General features: G+C 36.7%; 1 protein-coding gene and 1 long non-coding RNA gene across 8 annotated transcripts in view; one reads left to right on the forward strand and one right to left on the reverse strand.

Annotated features, from left to right (window-relative positions):
- LOC108407539 (uncharacterized) overlaps positions 1-16,405 on the forward strand; it is a 146,902-nt gene that overhangs the window by 35,224 nt on the left and 95,273 nt on the right. The gene's annotated exons all lie outside the window — the stretch shown is intronic.
- ADGRG2 (adhesion G protein-coupled receptor G2) overlaps positions 1-16,405 on the reverse strand; it is a 110,822-nt gene that overhangs the window by 25,436 nt on the left and 68,981 nt on the right. For 4 of the 7 annotated variants that reach the window (XM_073227611.1, XM_073227609.1, XM_017676946.3 and 1 more), the window contains 10 exons: positions 14,012-14,050; positions 13,888-13,911; positions 12,405-12,443; positions 10,331-10,372; positions 7,791-7,844; positions 4,729-4,784; positions 3,822-3,877; positions 1,959-1,998; positions 1,456-1,493; positions 127-221 (listed from right to left, as the gene is read on the reverse strand). In XM_073227611.1, the coding sequence (XP_073083712.1) occupies positions 127-221; positions 1,456-1,493; positions 1,959-1,998; positions 3,822-3,877; positions 4,729-4,784; positions 7,791-7,844; positions 10,331-10,372; positions 12,405-12,443; positions 13,888-13,911; positions 14,012-14,050 (483 nt within the window). The remainder of the gene's footprint in view (positions 1-126; positions 222-1,455; positions 1,494-1,958; positions 1,999-3,821; positions 3,878-4,728; positions 4,785-7,790; positions 7,845-10,330; positions 10,373-12,404; positions 12,444-13,887; positions 13,912-14,011; positions 14,051-16,405) is intronic. The other 3 variants (XM_037020454.2, XM_073227613.1, XM_073227614.1) reach the window with 3 other exon arrangements.

Raw genomic sequence — 16,405 nt, forward strand, 5'->3', positions numbered from 1 at the left:
ACAAAAGAGTCAAAACCGAAAGCTGTAACATACATAAATTTATTAATTATGTTTTTGATTTTAAAAAGAACACACCAAAGTCACGTGAAAATGAACACAGAAATAAACCAGCAACTGACAACTTACCCATTGGCCGAATCTTTACTCTTTTCAAAGTGACCATTACAGCACATATGTTCATTGTCTTATTCATTTTTATTGTGAATGTACAATTTAATGTGCTGTAAAGAGAAATATATATAACCAGAATGTTACTAAACTGGAAACCTATCTACATATTTGTAATTGCTTTTTCAAGTTTAGAATGAGGAAAGGGAACACTGAAACTGGTAACTTGCAATGTCACCAGAAAAAGCTTGAGAACACCCATCTACCATGGTCTGAACTTCACCCAAATAAATGACTTTCTATAATGAGACATTTAAAGTTTATATGCACAGAGATTGCAAACCAGAGACCCTCTGACCACACACAGCTGCTGATTTATTTTCCCTGCCTGCATAATGAATAGGCAGGGGTGAAACTTGGTTGCAAAAACAAGCATCTTGCTATCTAGAGTCTTACTCCCTGCCAGCTATTTGCCTGGTGTCTGTAGGCATTTGAGCTTTCATCATACAAGCTTAAATGAACATCAACTTCTCTTAAATCTAAAATCTCTTTGGCAATTCAATCTAGATTATCAGATAACTAGGAATTTAAGACATTCTCTCTGTTTCTTTCATACTTTAGTCTTGGTTGGGGTGAAAAATAATGTTGCAAGTAATGAAAAGTGGTAAGTGAAATGAGCTAAATACATACAGCAGATAGGGATTCAATCTACAATGTCATGAAAGATGCCATTATTTGTGTCAGTGGATAGTTTGGTGAATGGAAACTGTCATTTTCTAGGACTTTAATGCTCATGGAATTCTCAGAGTTCAAGTAGTGAGATTATTGACCTATAATAAACTGTTGGCTTTTGCAGCCAGGACAGCCAATGGGCACAGTTTAAAGTGATAATTTGTGCAACACCAAATAATTGTTGGGTGACTTTTGAGTCAACCCCTACATGCATTTTTTAATTTCTTCTTTTTCTGTTTTTCCAATCTTTTCCCTCCTCTCTCCTTCTTCTCCCAAGCTCCATATTATGTTCCTTCCATGTCTAGCCTTCATCCTGACTGGCCCACACTGTGAGCCATTTCTTGTTCATACTGATGGCCCTTGGGGCTAAGGACACTGATAATCCTTACCGCCATAGAACCAGAGGCAAATGGCCCAACACCATAAAGAAATGAGAAGATGGATGTGACAGAGTGATGAGGGTTTGGAGGAATAAAAAGATACATATCCAAAATGTCATTAACATGCATTTATTTTAGATGAACATCTTTCAATTTGCAACCTAAGACTCCTCAATACTTTATTCTTATGAATACAGAAATAATGATATTTATGAAAGTATTCAAAATGACTGACCTTTGGGCTTCTACTGTGGAACACACTATAAAATATGTCTGAAATAAAGGTATGCATATATATGTTAACTTTGACAGTTGAAAATGTCCAGCAAGATGACCAAGGACTAATCACAGAATCTTAGAACCACAAGAACCCTTAGGGATCATCCAATTCACATTCCTATCAGATTCCTGATGTATGATCAAAGCTATTCAGGCCATAGACTCTGCTTGGATACCTCCAGTGCCAGGTAGCTCACTGTCACACAGGGGGAGCTCATTCTCCTGGAGCCCTCATTTTAAGAAACATTTGCTTTTACATGAAGGAAAATCTATCCCCTTGTTAACATCCCATCCATTGAGCCTACTTCTGATTTCTGGAGTAATGAAAGTCATCTGTTTATTCTTTTACATGACAGATTTGGGGGAATTTAAATATATATCTCCTCAGGAATGCAGAACTCCATGCTTCCCCCCAAATATTAACAATCATAAACAATGTACAGAATGTGCTATGATTACCTCACTTAGGGTCTGCAGGGTTTTGTTGAGCTCTGACCGTCTGTTAATAAAATAAGAAAAATTAACATGAAGGAGATCACTGGTGATGTTAAATTCAAAACAAGTTAGATTTTTATTAATTAGATGAAGCATATGGTATTTATTGCTTGCAGTGTTCACTTTGAAGAAACGCTGCGTATAATAAAAGATTCCTATTTGGGAAAAATAAATTATTTATATGACAAGGGAAACTAACCAGACAGAAGCTGTATTGTTTCTAGCCAACAGCAAGATATAAATTATGGCTGAACAATCTTGTTATTCATTAGGCTACTGCAACCCACAGCAGTGTCTGGCAGAAGGCCTCAGGGAGAGCTGACCCACGGCAAAATTTCTGAGAAGGGCCCACCACTCTCTCTGGGGACCCTGTGCCTTGGGTTTCTTCCTCACTGCCTGTCCATCTGACCCTGCCTTTCCTCTAGCACTCTCAAGTCCTGCCTTCCCCTCCTCACAAGCCCTCTTCAGGAATTTCCCTCCTTCCTCACCTCCAGTCCCACTTGAACAACACTTTTAGTTCTTCAACATGGCAGAGCTTCACAGGAAGTTAGGATGAAAGAAATCTAGTTAAGGAATTCACTCTAAGGCAGTGATTCTCAAGCAGGGTGACTGCCCACCAGGGCATACCTGGCAATATCTGGAGACGTTTTTGATTGTCATAATTGAAGGCCGGGTGCTACTGGCATCTAGTGGATAGAGGCCAGGGATCCGTTACATACCCTACAGTGCACAACACAGCCCCACATAACGAAGAACTATGAGGCCCAAAATGTCAGTAGCGCTGAGGAACCCTGCTCCAAGGAATGGGCAATAGTTCTAGGTGCCTCAAGGGAAGCCCTGGAGGGAAGATGAGAAGGACTGTGGCAATTGTCAGCTAGCTTTTCAAGCTACAGAAGCCGCTCCTCCATCACTGTGCTCAGAGGCCACCTTCTCTCTGGGGTTTTCCTGGCCCCTCTAGTCAGATCTAACCTCTCCACCTGCTCTATATTCAAATAGTTTGGACATCCTTAGGTACCCTGTACATGTCACCTTCATTGTAGGGATTGTATTATATTATCATTTGTTTGCACTCTGCATCTTTCCTACCAGACACGAGGCTCCTGGTTCTTAAAATGGACCTCATGCTAGAAGCACCCAGGGAGCTTTAAAAAATACCAATGCCTGCGTCTTAGCCCCCAAATACTGATGTAATTGTTATGGAGTATGCCTGGGCATCAGGATTTTTTAAAACTCCCCAGGTGATTTTAATATGCAGCCTGGGGTGAGAACTGCTCTAGACCCAGTTTTCCATCTCAAGAGAGTTGGGTTTTATCCCTAAGGCCCAGCACATAATAGGTACTCAACAAATGCTTCGTGCCTGTAAATGAGCTCATCTATATTTCAAGTCTAGTAATTAAGATGAATTACTTACAAGTACACTAAGTCACGGAAACATGTATTGTAATGCATTTCTCATGGTCTGTGCTTGTCTTTATAAACTAAGGTCTGCTTAACAAAGACCTCTCTTTGACTTTTGAATCACTGATGTTTCATGAAAGCATGAAATAGAGTCCTATACCTTGAACTCTTCTTTCAACCTTGCTAGCTACCAAATCATTTACAACTCAAATACCAATTCAGATGGAGCTCTTACATAATTTCAGAGCACCAAAGAGAATAGCTTCACAGGGTTATCAGTTGATGACAAGTGACTATGGTTAGTTTGCAATTCTTTATAACTTTGCATCTGTCTCTTTCTTATTCTTGTTTTCCAAAAGTAAAGACAGCTCACAAGGATCTTCCCATGGTCAATGTGTTAAATTTTAAATCAAACAGCAGATTACTCACTTCAATTCACTTAAAGACAGGACTCCAGTTAAGGTGCCATTAGCCATATTTTGATTCTGTTAGAAGCACAAAATCATTAAGAATACAACAAATACTGTTTTGGATTTTTACACTCTAACAAGAAGTTGTCCTTGAGTTGTGTTGGTTACCCAAAGATTGTGAATCCTAACTGCATGGAATACTGTCTAGCAAACAATCAAATCCATATTGACTAAGCCAGTTATATTTTTGTTTTCTTTTAAAAATATTCTGAATCAGAAATTCTGATGTGCTAATTTCTGTCTTTCATTGTTCCATTATTCTTCCCCCAAAAGAACACTAAAGTTTTCTACAAGAAAGGTCCCAAATTTAAGTGAAAGATCCCAGTGTCCAAAGAGAACCTTGGTAGCAGCCATCACTGTATTTCTATCACCTAGCTCATTTTCTGGCACATAGCAGGTGTTCAGGAAATAGTCACTGAATGAACAAACCACACTTAGCTGGGATACTCTGAACCAATCTAGGTTTTGGGAAGGTTGAAACTATTGCATCCAGTTCCCCATGGGGTGAACAGTATGAGATTCAGACGTCTATTCTTTGGTTCAATATGTTATATTTCTTATTGCCAGGAGTTTCTAATATAATTTAAAATTTTGACTGGCCATATATTACATTAAATAAACATTCTTATTCAGCAGCAAACCTAGTGAAAACTAAAAATGTAATTATTAACAAAAATACCACAACTGTTACAAAGTCAAGCCCTCTTGACAAAGCTAGTCACTCAACAACATATATATTTTATTTAAATTTGGTCATAAAAGTAAATATGCCAATTATCATAAATAATCTGAACCGTCAATAAATCTTTAAATACACAAGAATTCACTTTCTAAGACTGAGATAGAAAAAAATCTTTAAAACCTACCTGGGTAATATTGTTTTCTTCATCATATTCAAACATTATCTCCCCTCTAAAAAATGCTAAAAATAAATTTTCAAAAAGAAATTTGAGATCTTTATCCTTAGAGCTTTAGGATTATTACAACACAGAAAAAGATTATCAAATTACTTTATAGAGTTCCATAAAACTGTTGTTATTCACATTTACTCTTTTCCATCAGTAAGTTACTCAATAATTACCAACATAATTACCTGAAAATATGAACTATAAATTTTATGTGGGAATGCAGAAAGAGGAAAAAATTTGTCTCCTTGTCAAGCAATTTTATCCCTACACGCTGCTCATCAGAACTTTGTTTCCCTTAAAGATGCTAATGGGGGCGGCGGGGGGGCCTGTGGCTCTAATACAAAAAATCTTTTTAAGTTGTTATAGTTGCAGTTACACAGATAAGAATGGAGGGAAAAAGTGTTTCTCAGCAGTTAAGCAACCTTATGAAAGTCTATTTATTCTTTGCCAATTATTTTTCTTTTTAAAATATAGCTACCAAATGCTATATCTTTCCTAGGAACAAAGTTGAGATTTTGCTTTGAAACTTGAATAGTGTACAGGACAAAACCATTCTTCAACTGAACAACTCATTGTAGCTTTTATCCCAGAAATGCCAAAAAAAACCCTGTTCTAAAAATGCTCACTTTGGGAAATACTGAACTCAATTTTGGTTAATGTATTTCCTACAGGGTATATTCAGAGGGGCTTTGACCATCTGGAAACAAATAAAATAGAGACTCCTTAACAGAAGCACATTGTGTATAGTTCATAATCTACAGTGACAAAAAACTGGCTTCTTAAGGGGATGGGCAAGGATGACTAGAGCAGGGGTTAGCTAACTCTTCTTGTAAAATATTAGATAATAAGTATTTGAGGTTTTGTGTGCCACGTTTTCTCTATTGAAACTACTCAACTTTGTGGCTGCAGTACAAAAGCAGCCATAGACAGTATGTAAATGAATGTCTTAGCTGTGTTCCAATAAAACTTTATTTACAAAAACAGGTGACCAGCTATTTCTGGACTGTGGACAGTAGTTCATAAACCCTAGCTAAAGGGTTGAAGGCCTGCTCATCTTATCTTTTACTGCACTCAGTGTATAACTGATTTCCACAGCCAAGTACCCAATGGTCCACTTCCACTTAAAATGGCTGACAAAGCCACCAGACCAGTGATTAACATGATTTATCTACTTCAGCAACTTTTCTACTGAGAACCTCAACTTTTGCACATTGGTACTGAAATTTCAATTAACATAGTACATAATTATTAAAAGTAAAGATACTTGATATATGCATAGAATTACTGATCCATTTCTGAAAAAATTTTAGATTTTGAAAAGTTATTGTGTGTGTGTGCACACTCATGCACACACCAACATCCATGGTTTCTTACCTTCACCCCTCCATTCTCCAAGTTCATCCTTCAGTCTTGTTAAGCACATGTTGAGTTTTATAAATGTGCTGAGAGCACAATGGTAGCAGAGCAACCAGGAAGCCACCACCTTTTAACCCTCAGCCTAACTCTGCCCAGTCAATCCCCAGTTTTTTCAACAGCCTCCATTTCCCTTAATGAATCCAGATTGGAACCTGCAAGAAGTGAAGGTTTCTAATTTCTGGCAGGATATAATGGAATTTCTGGTGCCAAAAGAGTTGGTTCCCTGATGAGGTGGTTTTTACCAGACACTAAAACAAATGGTCAATTCAGTCACTTAATTGGGGAAACGATTACTCCAACCAGCTTCCTGGCATCTGCTATTCAAGATGACCAGTTTTTTTGACTAAATGTTCAGTTTTCAAAGTTATCAAACATGTAGACACAACACTAAACTAGACGTTAGTCACCAGTCCAAAACATAGATGAAGCATAAAAATAATGGAATTATGGAGAATTCAGTAAAGCAAAGGGTAAAGGAGGAGCGAGGGAAGGAGAGAAGAGAGAGTTATACAAGAGGAAAGAGAAATGTATCCAACAGTGTTTATTTTTCTTTAATCAAAACCAGCTAATATTTTCCTGCTATATCCTACCTAGAACATACTATCAGCAAAAAGCTCATATAAATAAATCTCATTCACACAAACAGAAAGTGGAGCATTCTTTCAAAAGAAAATTTTCTTCTTTTCTAAACTATCCAACCATAACTTATTTTACTTGAAACTATTCCCTATGTTTTTCAAATTATTAAACTGTTAAAATGAACAGAATAAAAGGCAAACATTCCTATAATTTTTTTTATCTCAGTGGAGTCATACTAAGACTTTACTATTATATGATACAGTGTTACCTTCCTCTTCTGTCTTCCCATGATCCATTCTGACCTGCCACACCATGTTTTTCTGTTTTTCACATCTGCTTTCATTGATTTTTAACAAGGGAGCCCAGAGAGCCAAACCAATGTGAGAAAAGTGGTTGTTTTACTTCTTCTGGCCCATGGCAGAAGGGAAAATATTCCCATTTCAAAAATAGCATGTTCTCAAGAGATTTCCATCTCAAGTTTAAAAAATAGTAGACAGTCTTAGTTAGAGATGGCAAAATACACTATGGGCACTACTGGAATTAGCATCCCATTAAACCAGGTATACATGAGGTTTTCAACATTCTATTAGAGTGGTTAGTTTTATTTTCAGGAAAAGACAACATCCTGTCTCTAAGCTATAATACTTAAGGTCCTATGGAAAAGATGCAAGGATTCATAGACACGAAGTGGCTTTCAATATTAAGTTCATTATTAGTTATGTTCATGAATCAACTCTAAGGGTATTTATTTAAAGCTTTGGATTCAAAACTATGGTTAAAATTATTTGGTGTACAGCTTCATGTTCTCATATTAAGGATGTTAATCCACAATCTCACTAGGCATTAGTAAGACAATTTCAGCAAGATCTAAAATTTGCTTTTGTTTTCATTCAGAACTCTTAGTACCCAGGTAGTATGAAAAGAGACAGATGAGGCACATATTGCATACTCAACAGGAGAAAAACAAACCATTTTTCTTATGGAGCTAATTTATCTGGTAATGTGAAATGTACACGAAAACCAACCTGAGTCATTGCAAACAGATGACAAATTGCAGGAATTTCTCTGGGGTTTGACTCCTGCAAAGAAAACACAGCTAGCCAGTTAAGCATGTCAACACCTGCACTTATATACTTCATTATCAAGAGAATTCACAAATTCACAAACTTAGGCATAAAATGTGGATGTAACTGGCTGGATGAATTTTACAAAGACTTAAAAGAATGACAGTTTTCATTTCTTACTTGGTCAGCTATGAAACTCGAATCTTTACTATTCTTTAGTATGTCAGTATCTGATCCCTTACTCCTCCCTAACATTTCTTTGACCCATTCCCAGTTTATCCCTCCCCTGTCCAATATAAAAAGAACAATGTGAATGCAAATCAAGTATAAAGGCTTTAAATAGAATAGCCCTTACTCATAACTTCTCCTTCATAACTCCTCCTTCCTTTCCTGCTCAGGGGAGTCCATGAACACTCTACTGCTGGTCTTAGCTCCTTATGCAAATGTACGTGTGAAATAACATCAATGTCATGATACCATTTAACATGGGCAAAAATTACAAAATTCAAAAAATATTTGCTGAGCACCTACCATATTCTACAGGTTTTGGAAAGCTCCAGATGCAGCCCCTGCCCTCAATGAGCTTACAGTCTAGTGATACCAGCCAGTAAATAAAAAGTTATAATGAAGGCAAAATGGAGTGATGGCCAGGACAACAGACCACGCAGGCATACAAAGGAGATGAATGAGGGATGAAATAAGCCACATTACAACAAAAAACTTCATACCCATTAACCTGAGAAACACTTTCTCCTTTGGTGAAAGGAGAAGTATATCTCTTCTTTGATTTGAAAAGAACTCAAGGTTTACTCCTTAAGAATTTTGCCTTCATTGATTTCATCCTTTTGGTGAAGTATAAGAAATCTATAGTAAATGTGGCAGGCAAATATTGATGATAATGCATTAAGCAAACTGCCAAGGGGAAAGGTTGTTACACTAAGGAATATTTTGCTACTCTTGTTAGGTCTGGTTTCGTCAGAATTATGTATGTAATACCTGATTGCTCTTTTATTTTCATTGCACTGTATGTGTGCTTAATTCTTTCTTAAGAGAAGTAGTTTGGACACAAACTAAAATTATAATTTGAGTTAGTGCAGGTGATATGGTTCCTGCTAGAATGGTTTGGTGGATGTTTGCTATATAGTCATCATGCTTCAGCTAAGAGTTTTGATTCAGCGAGCAAACTGAATTTAGTTGCCAAAAGTTACCTGACATGTAGATTTCTATATTGTTCCACAGTAATGTTAACCCACACCAAAAGGGAAAGATTTCATTTTAAATATATGTGCTTGTGGATGCAACTCACTAGAAATATACACTACACAAATATTAAAGAATATACAGATGGTGGGTAGTAATGCTTTTAAATATTCTTTACAACTATTTGTCTCTTGCTTATTAAGCTTTTCATTCTATCATCTCACACCTTTCTCTAAAGTTTAGCCGCACCTTCATTTCCAGTGATGTGTGTCTTTTGCTGCTCATCCATACTGAGAATTTTCTTCCCTATGCTAGGGCTGTTATCTGCATTTCCCCCAAGGCCATGGCCACAGGTCATCCTTTAAATCATTAGTGAGAAAACGTTGTAAAGGGTCAAATAGTAAGTATTTTAGGCTTTGTGGGCCATATAGTCTGTCACAACTACTCACTCATACTGTTCATTATAGGAAAAGTAACCTAGAAAATATGTAAACAAATGGGCATGGCAGTGTTCAAAAAAACCTTTATTTACTAAAACAGGTGGTGGGCCAGATTTGGCCCAGAGGCCATAGTTTGCCAACCCCTGTGTTTAATCAACCAGAAGCCTTTGTTAAGCAGATCATGTATCCCTAGTCTTGCACTAGGTACTTAAAAGTACATTCCTTTTTTGATTTAAAAAAGAGTTTGAGGCTGCTCTCTCTGCTCTCTCTGTCTCTCTCCCCCTCTGGGGCAGCCACTTTCTCAAAAAATCCTCAACTGCCTATAAAACCCCCTAAACAATCCACCTCTACGGGCTCTCTTGTCCCCTCCTGGCATGAGCCAGGAGCTCTATTCTCTCACTTTATTTCTAAATAAAAGCCTACCTTGCTCTCCTAAAAAAAAAAAAAAAAAAAAAAATAGTTTAAGGTTCACTTCTCCAATAATCTTGCCTTCATAAATTACATCTCATTGATAACCATTAGCACCATCCCTTCTATCTGCCATGCCTCTTAACAATGTCAGAAACACTTGTGTAATCACTGCTTTTATCTGTGTACATGTTCATGTTAGTCATCTGTTTGTTTGCCTTGTCTCTCCCCACAGACAAGAAGACTCTTGAATGTGGGCATTGTGCCTGATCATTATTACATAGCCCCAACATTTAGTACAACTTCAGGTACCCAGTGCATAAACATCTATTCTTTAAGAACAGATTTCATATTTAAAAGGTAGGAAAAAAGTGAAAGAAGACAAACACCAGCCATTTGTTTAATTTTACTTTAGTTATAAAACAAAGTCTTGATATCGATAATAAGTCATACCTGATGCATTGAAGGTTTTTACTACAGTGATTTTAGTTTTTTCTGCAAAGAAGCAATTTAAATATTAGAGCAGAATTGTTGCTTGTTTTTAAAAAACAATTTGCCATGAGTATCATTTTAGTGAAGTGCTCAGAAAATTATACTGTGACACTTCAAGAGTATTGGTCATCTCAGCAACAGAATGAATGGGAATCGCACGTGCAGATCGTATGGCACTGGCAATAGGGTGAGTCTGGGATTTGTATTTCCATGTTTACCCAGCTAGACCACGCCCATTACACACCCACTGCTTGTGAAATTCTCCTGCAGTTTCCATGCACTGCTGCTAGACAAAGTAACAAGGACTTACACTTCAGATATGTAGAATTAAGTCACTATCAGGACGAACCTTCAGGTGATAGGTTGTAAAAAGCAGGTGATCCAGAATAAAGTTAACAGAAACAGTAAACACAGGATCTAAAATATGACTACTATACTCTATAATCAAGGAAGTTTCCTGCCCTTTTCCTTAGGAGTTGATACAATATTATCCCCATTGTATTGACAGGTAAAATTATTCTCAGAGAGGTGGAGGCTCTTCAACTATAGTCATACAAGCTCAAAGCAGAACCAGGACTAACTGTTCAAAGTCAATGACTCACAGGCAAATATTAACATAATCTGAAGAAGCAAGCCTTAGAAATATCTTCTCAACACACTTCTGGAACAGAGCCCATGGTTCATTTCCCAGGTAATGGAGAACCAGGTTCAGAAATCCTTGTGTAAGGATGGCCAATTAGAAGAGGCTGTGTTCAAGACACAGATTGGCAAAGGTCTGTCTCCTAGGGTGAGGTGACAAATTCTGAAGAAAACATAAAGCCCAAATCTTGGAAAAGCACTTAATAATGATGCTATATGATAGTTTTAGAAACCCCAGTAATGTATATGTTATTGATGAGTTTCTGTTTCAGTGTGTGACTCAACCATAGGCAATGACTGGTGGTTAATTACAGAGGCTGATAGCATTTTGCATTCATTAAGAATCCTTTAAATATATTATTTTGTTTGCCCTGATACTTCCCAGAGCTAACAAAATACAACTGTGACATGAATTTCTGGTTCTAGTAACAAAAGTGCTTTTGGGAAAAATGTTCAACCTAACTTATCAGCAAGAATATAAAATAGAACCTAAGACTTGGTGAAGGGGGGAGCCTAGTGAACATAATGTCCTTCATGTAATGGTAGATTAATGATACAAAAAAAAAAATAGAACCTAAGGAACTGAGAAAAAGATATAATAATATATGTTATAGTCTCAGCTCTCAGCAAAGGTAGTGACACAGACATTCTCATGCACTGCTGGCAGGAATGTTGCTGGGTACAACCTTTCTAGAAGGTAATTGGGAAGTAGATATCAAGAGCCTTAAAATATTCATAATGCTAATGCACTGAGTCCAATCCTTGGAGTGCATCTTACAGAAATCAGGGATGAATGGAAGATATTGGCACAAAGATGTTCATTACAACAATTTCTATTAAAAAAGTATGTATAAACAACTTTAATAATGTTCAATATAACACAACGGAGTATTATCAAGTCATTAACAGTAAGGGACACTGGAAAATACTTATAATTTAATATAAAGTTAAAGGGGTGAGATACAAAAATCTATAAACTATGACTATTTTGTAAAAGATATATATTACAGTATGTATATATATATGATACTGAATGGAAATATAACATTATTAACAAAGTCTTAGGAAAGTTACATTAAAGATTATTTCTAATTTCTTTATATTTTTCTATGTTCTCCATTTTTTATGAGCTAAGGTGTATTACTATTATAATTGTTTAAATAATGTTATTTTAAATGGAGTGCTATGGCCATAAGCAGTTTGGAAATTCAAGAGTGTGGTGACACCAAAATTATAGTTAAATGTCCAAGTAAAATGAGTAATAAATCAACAGTTAAAGGCACAGGAAGTGGGCAAGGAGATAACCTATACTAACCCAGAAGACCAATCACACAAATGAGAAGCTCAAGAAGGGACAGAAGATAAGCTATTATATTTGGAAATAACTTGATATTACCTGTTTTGTTTAAAGTAGATAATACGTTTGAAGTAGCATCTGAAATAAAATAATAAAAATTAGCCTAACTATTGGCATGATTAACAAACACAATAATCTTCCTAGGTTCCTTAAACATTTCACTTTTCCCAAAATCCCAGAGAAGCAGAGTTTTGCAAAAGCCAACTGACACTATCAAACATATTTGCTGCCCACTCCCTCACCACACTATCCATTCTCTAACCCCCAGAGATAATTCCTAAGCAAGTACTCATTCATTCAAAATGTGTTTCCTGAACACAAGTTATATGTCTAAAACACGGCAACACTCCCATAATTATTAAATTTAAATAAACCCATTTATGTGGTTTAACATTTTGTCCCTTTTTTTCTCTATTATAATTAAAGTCCCTAACAGATATGATATTATCACAGTTAATACTAACTTTAATATATAACCCTGTGGATGCTTATACATCTTTACCTAATAGTACACTCTTAAAGCAATTTTTAAGTAACTCTAATTTAAATTTGGAGTTCTTAAACATTCAACTATTAGGAAAATCTGATTTTGATCTTGTTTCATTTAAAATATCCAATTTAAAATGTATTCTATTGGTAAACCTCTAAATGAAAATTACTCTAGAAATTATTATTCGGATGAAACTTTAGGGGGAAAAAAGGCATGCATTATCATACTTTTTTAAAACCCCACATAAAATATGATACAAAAATAACTGCCAAAACTATTTTGAAGATGTTCTGTCACTTTAAAATGTAACTGCATATAAAAATGATAATGTCTGGCCCTTCCCATTGGACCAAATATGAAATTAAGCCAGTTTAGATCACTGTGAGGTACATCTATGATTGTTTAGCTCCTTCACCACTGAAAAATAGCACTTTATTTTAACTAAAGGGACTGTAAAAAGTGTTGAGTTTTGACTGCAATAAGATAGAAGGCTGTCTACCCATGTTGGGGAGGGAACAGAATGTGCTGCCCTGCCCACCTCCCTCAAATATAGTCCAGTTATTCACCCTTTTCTCTAGCATGAAGAAGATGCCAGCTTTTTTCCATTTCATACGATTTAAAAATTGATAGAAATCATCTGTAAAAAGGCTGTCTCTGAACACTCTGTGCCTCCCAATCCATGCTGAATCATATTGAAGTCACTGGATGTGCTTTTCACATTTAAGCAATTTGTCCCATAAAATGGATTGGCACTGTGTTGGACAGCAAGTAATACAGGGTAGTCAAAATGTGGTCAGTCTGTCCTGTCTTTCCCAGAACAGAGTGGTGGAGGACTGTTCTCTCCATGTGAATAACAATTTTATCAGTTAGCCAGAAAGTTCAGGTCTCCCTTTCAGGGTTGACACTTGTGGGGGTGTTTTTTTGTTATTTTGATTTTTTATTATTTCAATATGGAAACCTTCAACACCATTCATCGTACTTATGTTCATATTAAGGGCTATCAATTTTTACTTGCTTCAGAAAAACTCTTACCATTTAGGCTTGTTGTTTCAACCTCTTTTGTCCCAAGGAAAAAAAAACAATACAAAATATAATTAAATCAAAAACTTAAAAAACAAATTGGGCTTTAATTTTTTCAAAATCTTGCCTGGAGTACCAGTGAAGTAGGGGACAAAACGAATAAGAGGTGATTCAGCTGCAGGAGAAAAAAAAAAACAAAATTTTCAAATTAATACTCTGAAACAGTTATTGACTGAATTTTAGGGAGCTATAACTTTTGAGATATAATTATGGAAAGAATCAGAAAACACGCTATCAGACAGTATGTAGTTAAGTCTGCAGGTCCCATAATCACTCAGTGAGTAGACATTTAATCAGAGAATTGTAGAGAAAGAACCCAAGAGATGAAATGACTATCTCATTTTATTGATGAAGAACCTGAGTCTCAAGACCTGCACCTACCTATGGACTATTATGGAAATAAGTTTAGGAACCACAACAAAATATGAAAAATAGCACTTTCAAAATTCTTCAGCTGGACAGTTTTAGAAAACACTCTATCCTTTAATTTGCTGACCTACAATTATGAAACATATTGGCACATTGGCTCCACTCAGTTGTAATGGTGCCTGGCAACTCTTCCCATAGTGAATTTAGGGTTTAAAAAAAAACAACATTGCTATCACTCAGTACTGAACTACCTAACACAATTTCCTGGTAAGTTATTTTAAAATAAGGCTGCCATTAAGACAATCAATCAAGTTATAAATTTCCCGGGGAGTAATTCCACTTAAGCTAAGAGGTTAGTCTACTATGCACATTTTGCATGTTTAAATATTAAAAGGATCCAATGGCTTGACCTCTGTGTATACACAGGAAAAGTAAACACAAACATTTTACAACTACACCAAGCTTTGCAGTAAGAAGCCTGCTCTTCAGCCAGTAAGGACAACATCTGGGTGTGTCAAGCCGCTTGGCTGGCCTGGCTGTTTTAGACCACTCATGCGTTGGCTGAAACACACACACCCTGTCTGTCCTACATTACTGCTTCCATGTTTTGTCACTTACTACATTATAAAAAAATTACCAAGGATATTTCTTGAGAAGTAAGGCAGTTACTGAGCAGTAAGATTCAAAGTGTGGATGTAGAATCCCTTCCTCTTGAGGCAGAACAAAATAAATGGCCAAAGCTGGGTTTTGCCTATTAATTCTTCTGAATGTTGATGACTGGTGATGCCGTCCAAAGAGGTATGTAGGCATAGCTGTCTGTTCATCCCTGGATGTACACTGGCTCTTACTTCCCAGTTAGTGCAGCTCTCCCCCAGGACACCCAGAACCCAGCTGTGACTGGAATCAGTGTGTGCCTCCCAAACCACATACCCCATCCCATGCAAACAGGATTTTGTAAAGATATCACCATGGTTAAGTTTGATGAAGGCTGTTGTACCAGAAGAAAAATACAGTGGTTCATTTTACCCTAGGAGGTTAATAATAAGGTGGCAAATTGGCACAGTAAAAAGAGTGTGGGTTTTGGAGACTTGTAATCCTGGGTTCAAATCTTTGCCCATTACTTAATAACTCATAAGAATGACAGTTATTACTTATTGAGGATTTACTCTGTGCCAGGCATGTGTTATCTCATTTTATCTTTACAACCACCCTATGAAACAGGTACTGTTATTCCCCCCATTTACAGATGAAGAAACTGAGGCACAGAAAGGTGAAGGAACTTGCCCACAGTCACACAGCTAGCAATAGGCGTGGGAGGGTGGTGGCCAAATTCAAACCCAAGTGGTCTGGCTCCAGAGAATGTGTGAACATGAGCAAGTTTTATCCTCTCTGATCTTGTTTCTTCAACTATAACATGAATATAATGATTCCTGTGCTGTAAGATTGAAAATAGAATGAGATGTCTGAAGATTCTCAGGCATGTAGTATGTACATGAGAACTAACAGCTATTATCATTCATTTTATTTCAATGAATTCATAACATTAGAAGCTCATATTCACACAACTAAGCATAGAATGTGAGTTGGCTTACTCCTTACCGTAAAAGATTGTTTTGTAATATATGGTATACCAGAAAGAATATAGAAGTAGGAGGCAGAGAAGCCACATGCTGCCTCTGTGTTATGGGGAGCAACAAACTGTGTGACCTTAGATAAGTCAGTCACTCAGCCATTCCAGGAGTCACTGTCTCATCAGCTAAGGGATGGGGCTGCACCACTTTATCTCTGAGGTTGCAGTTCCCTCTAGCAGTTTCGGAAGCGGGTTTTAGTTTATTTGCCTTCCCATTCTCTTGAGTGCTAAGCCCTTAGAAGCCTTCTGAAAATATTCATTCATTGGGGTACTGAGGAAGTATATATATCTCATCCCATGGATGTAAGACCATTCAGCACATTTATGTTCTTCATACTCTTCAGGAGACTTGGGAACTACAATACTAAAAATAGTAGTGAAGAACTTATAATCAGTGACTGTAACAAAAACCCACAATTTATTCCCCAACTTTGTCCAGCAATATGGGCAGATCAATACGCCTGTCTGTCC

This window comes from Manis javanica, chromosome X, assembly GCF_040802235.1.
Source record: "Manis javanica isolate MJ-LG chromosome X, MJ_LKY, whole genome shotgun sequence".
NCBI classification, from domain to species: Eukaryota; Metazoa; Chordata; class Mammalia; order Pholidota; family Manidae; genus Manis; species Manis javanica.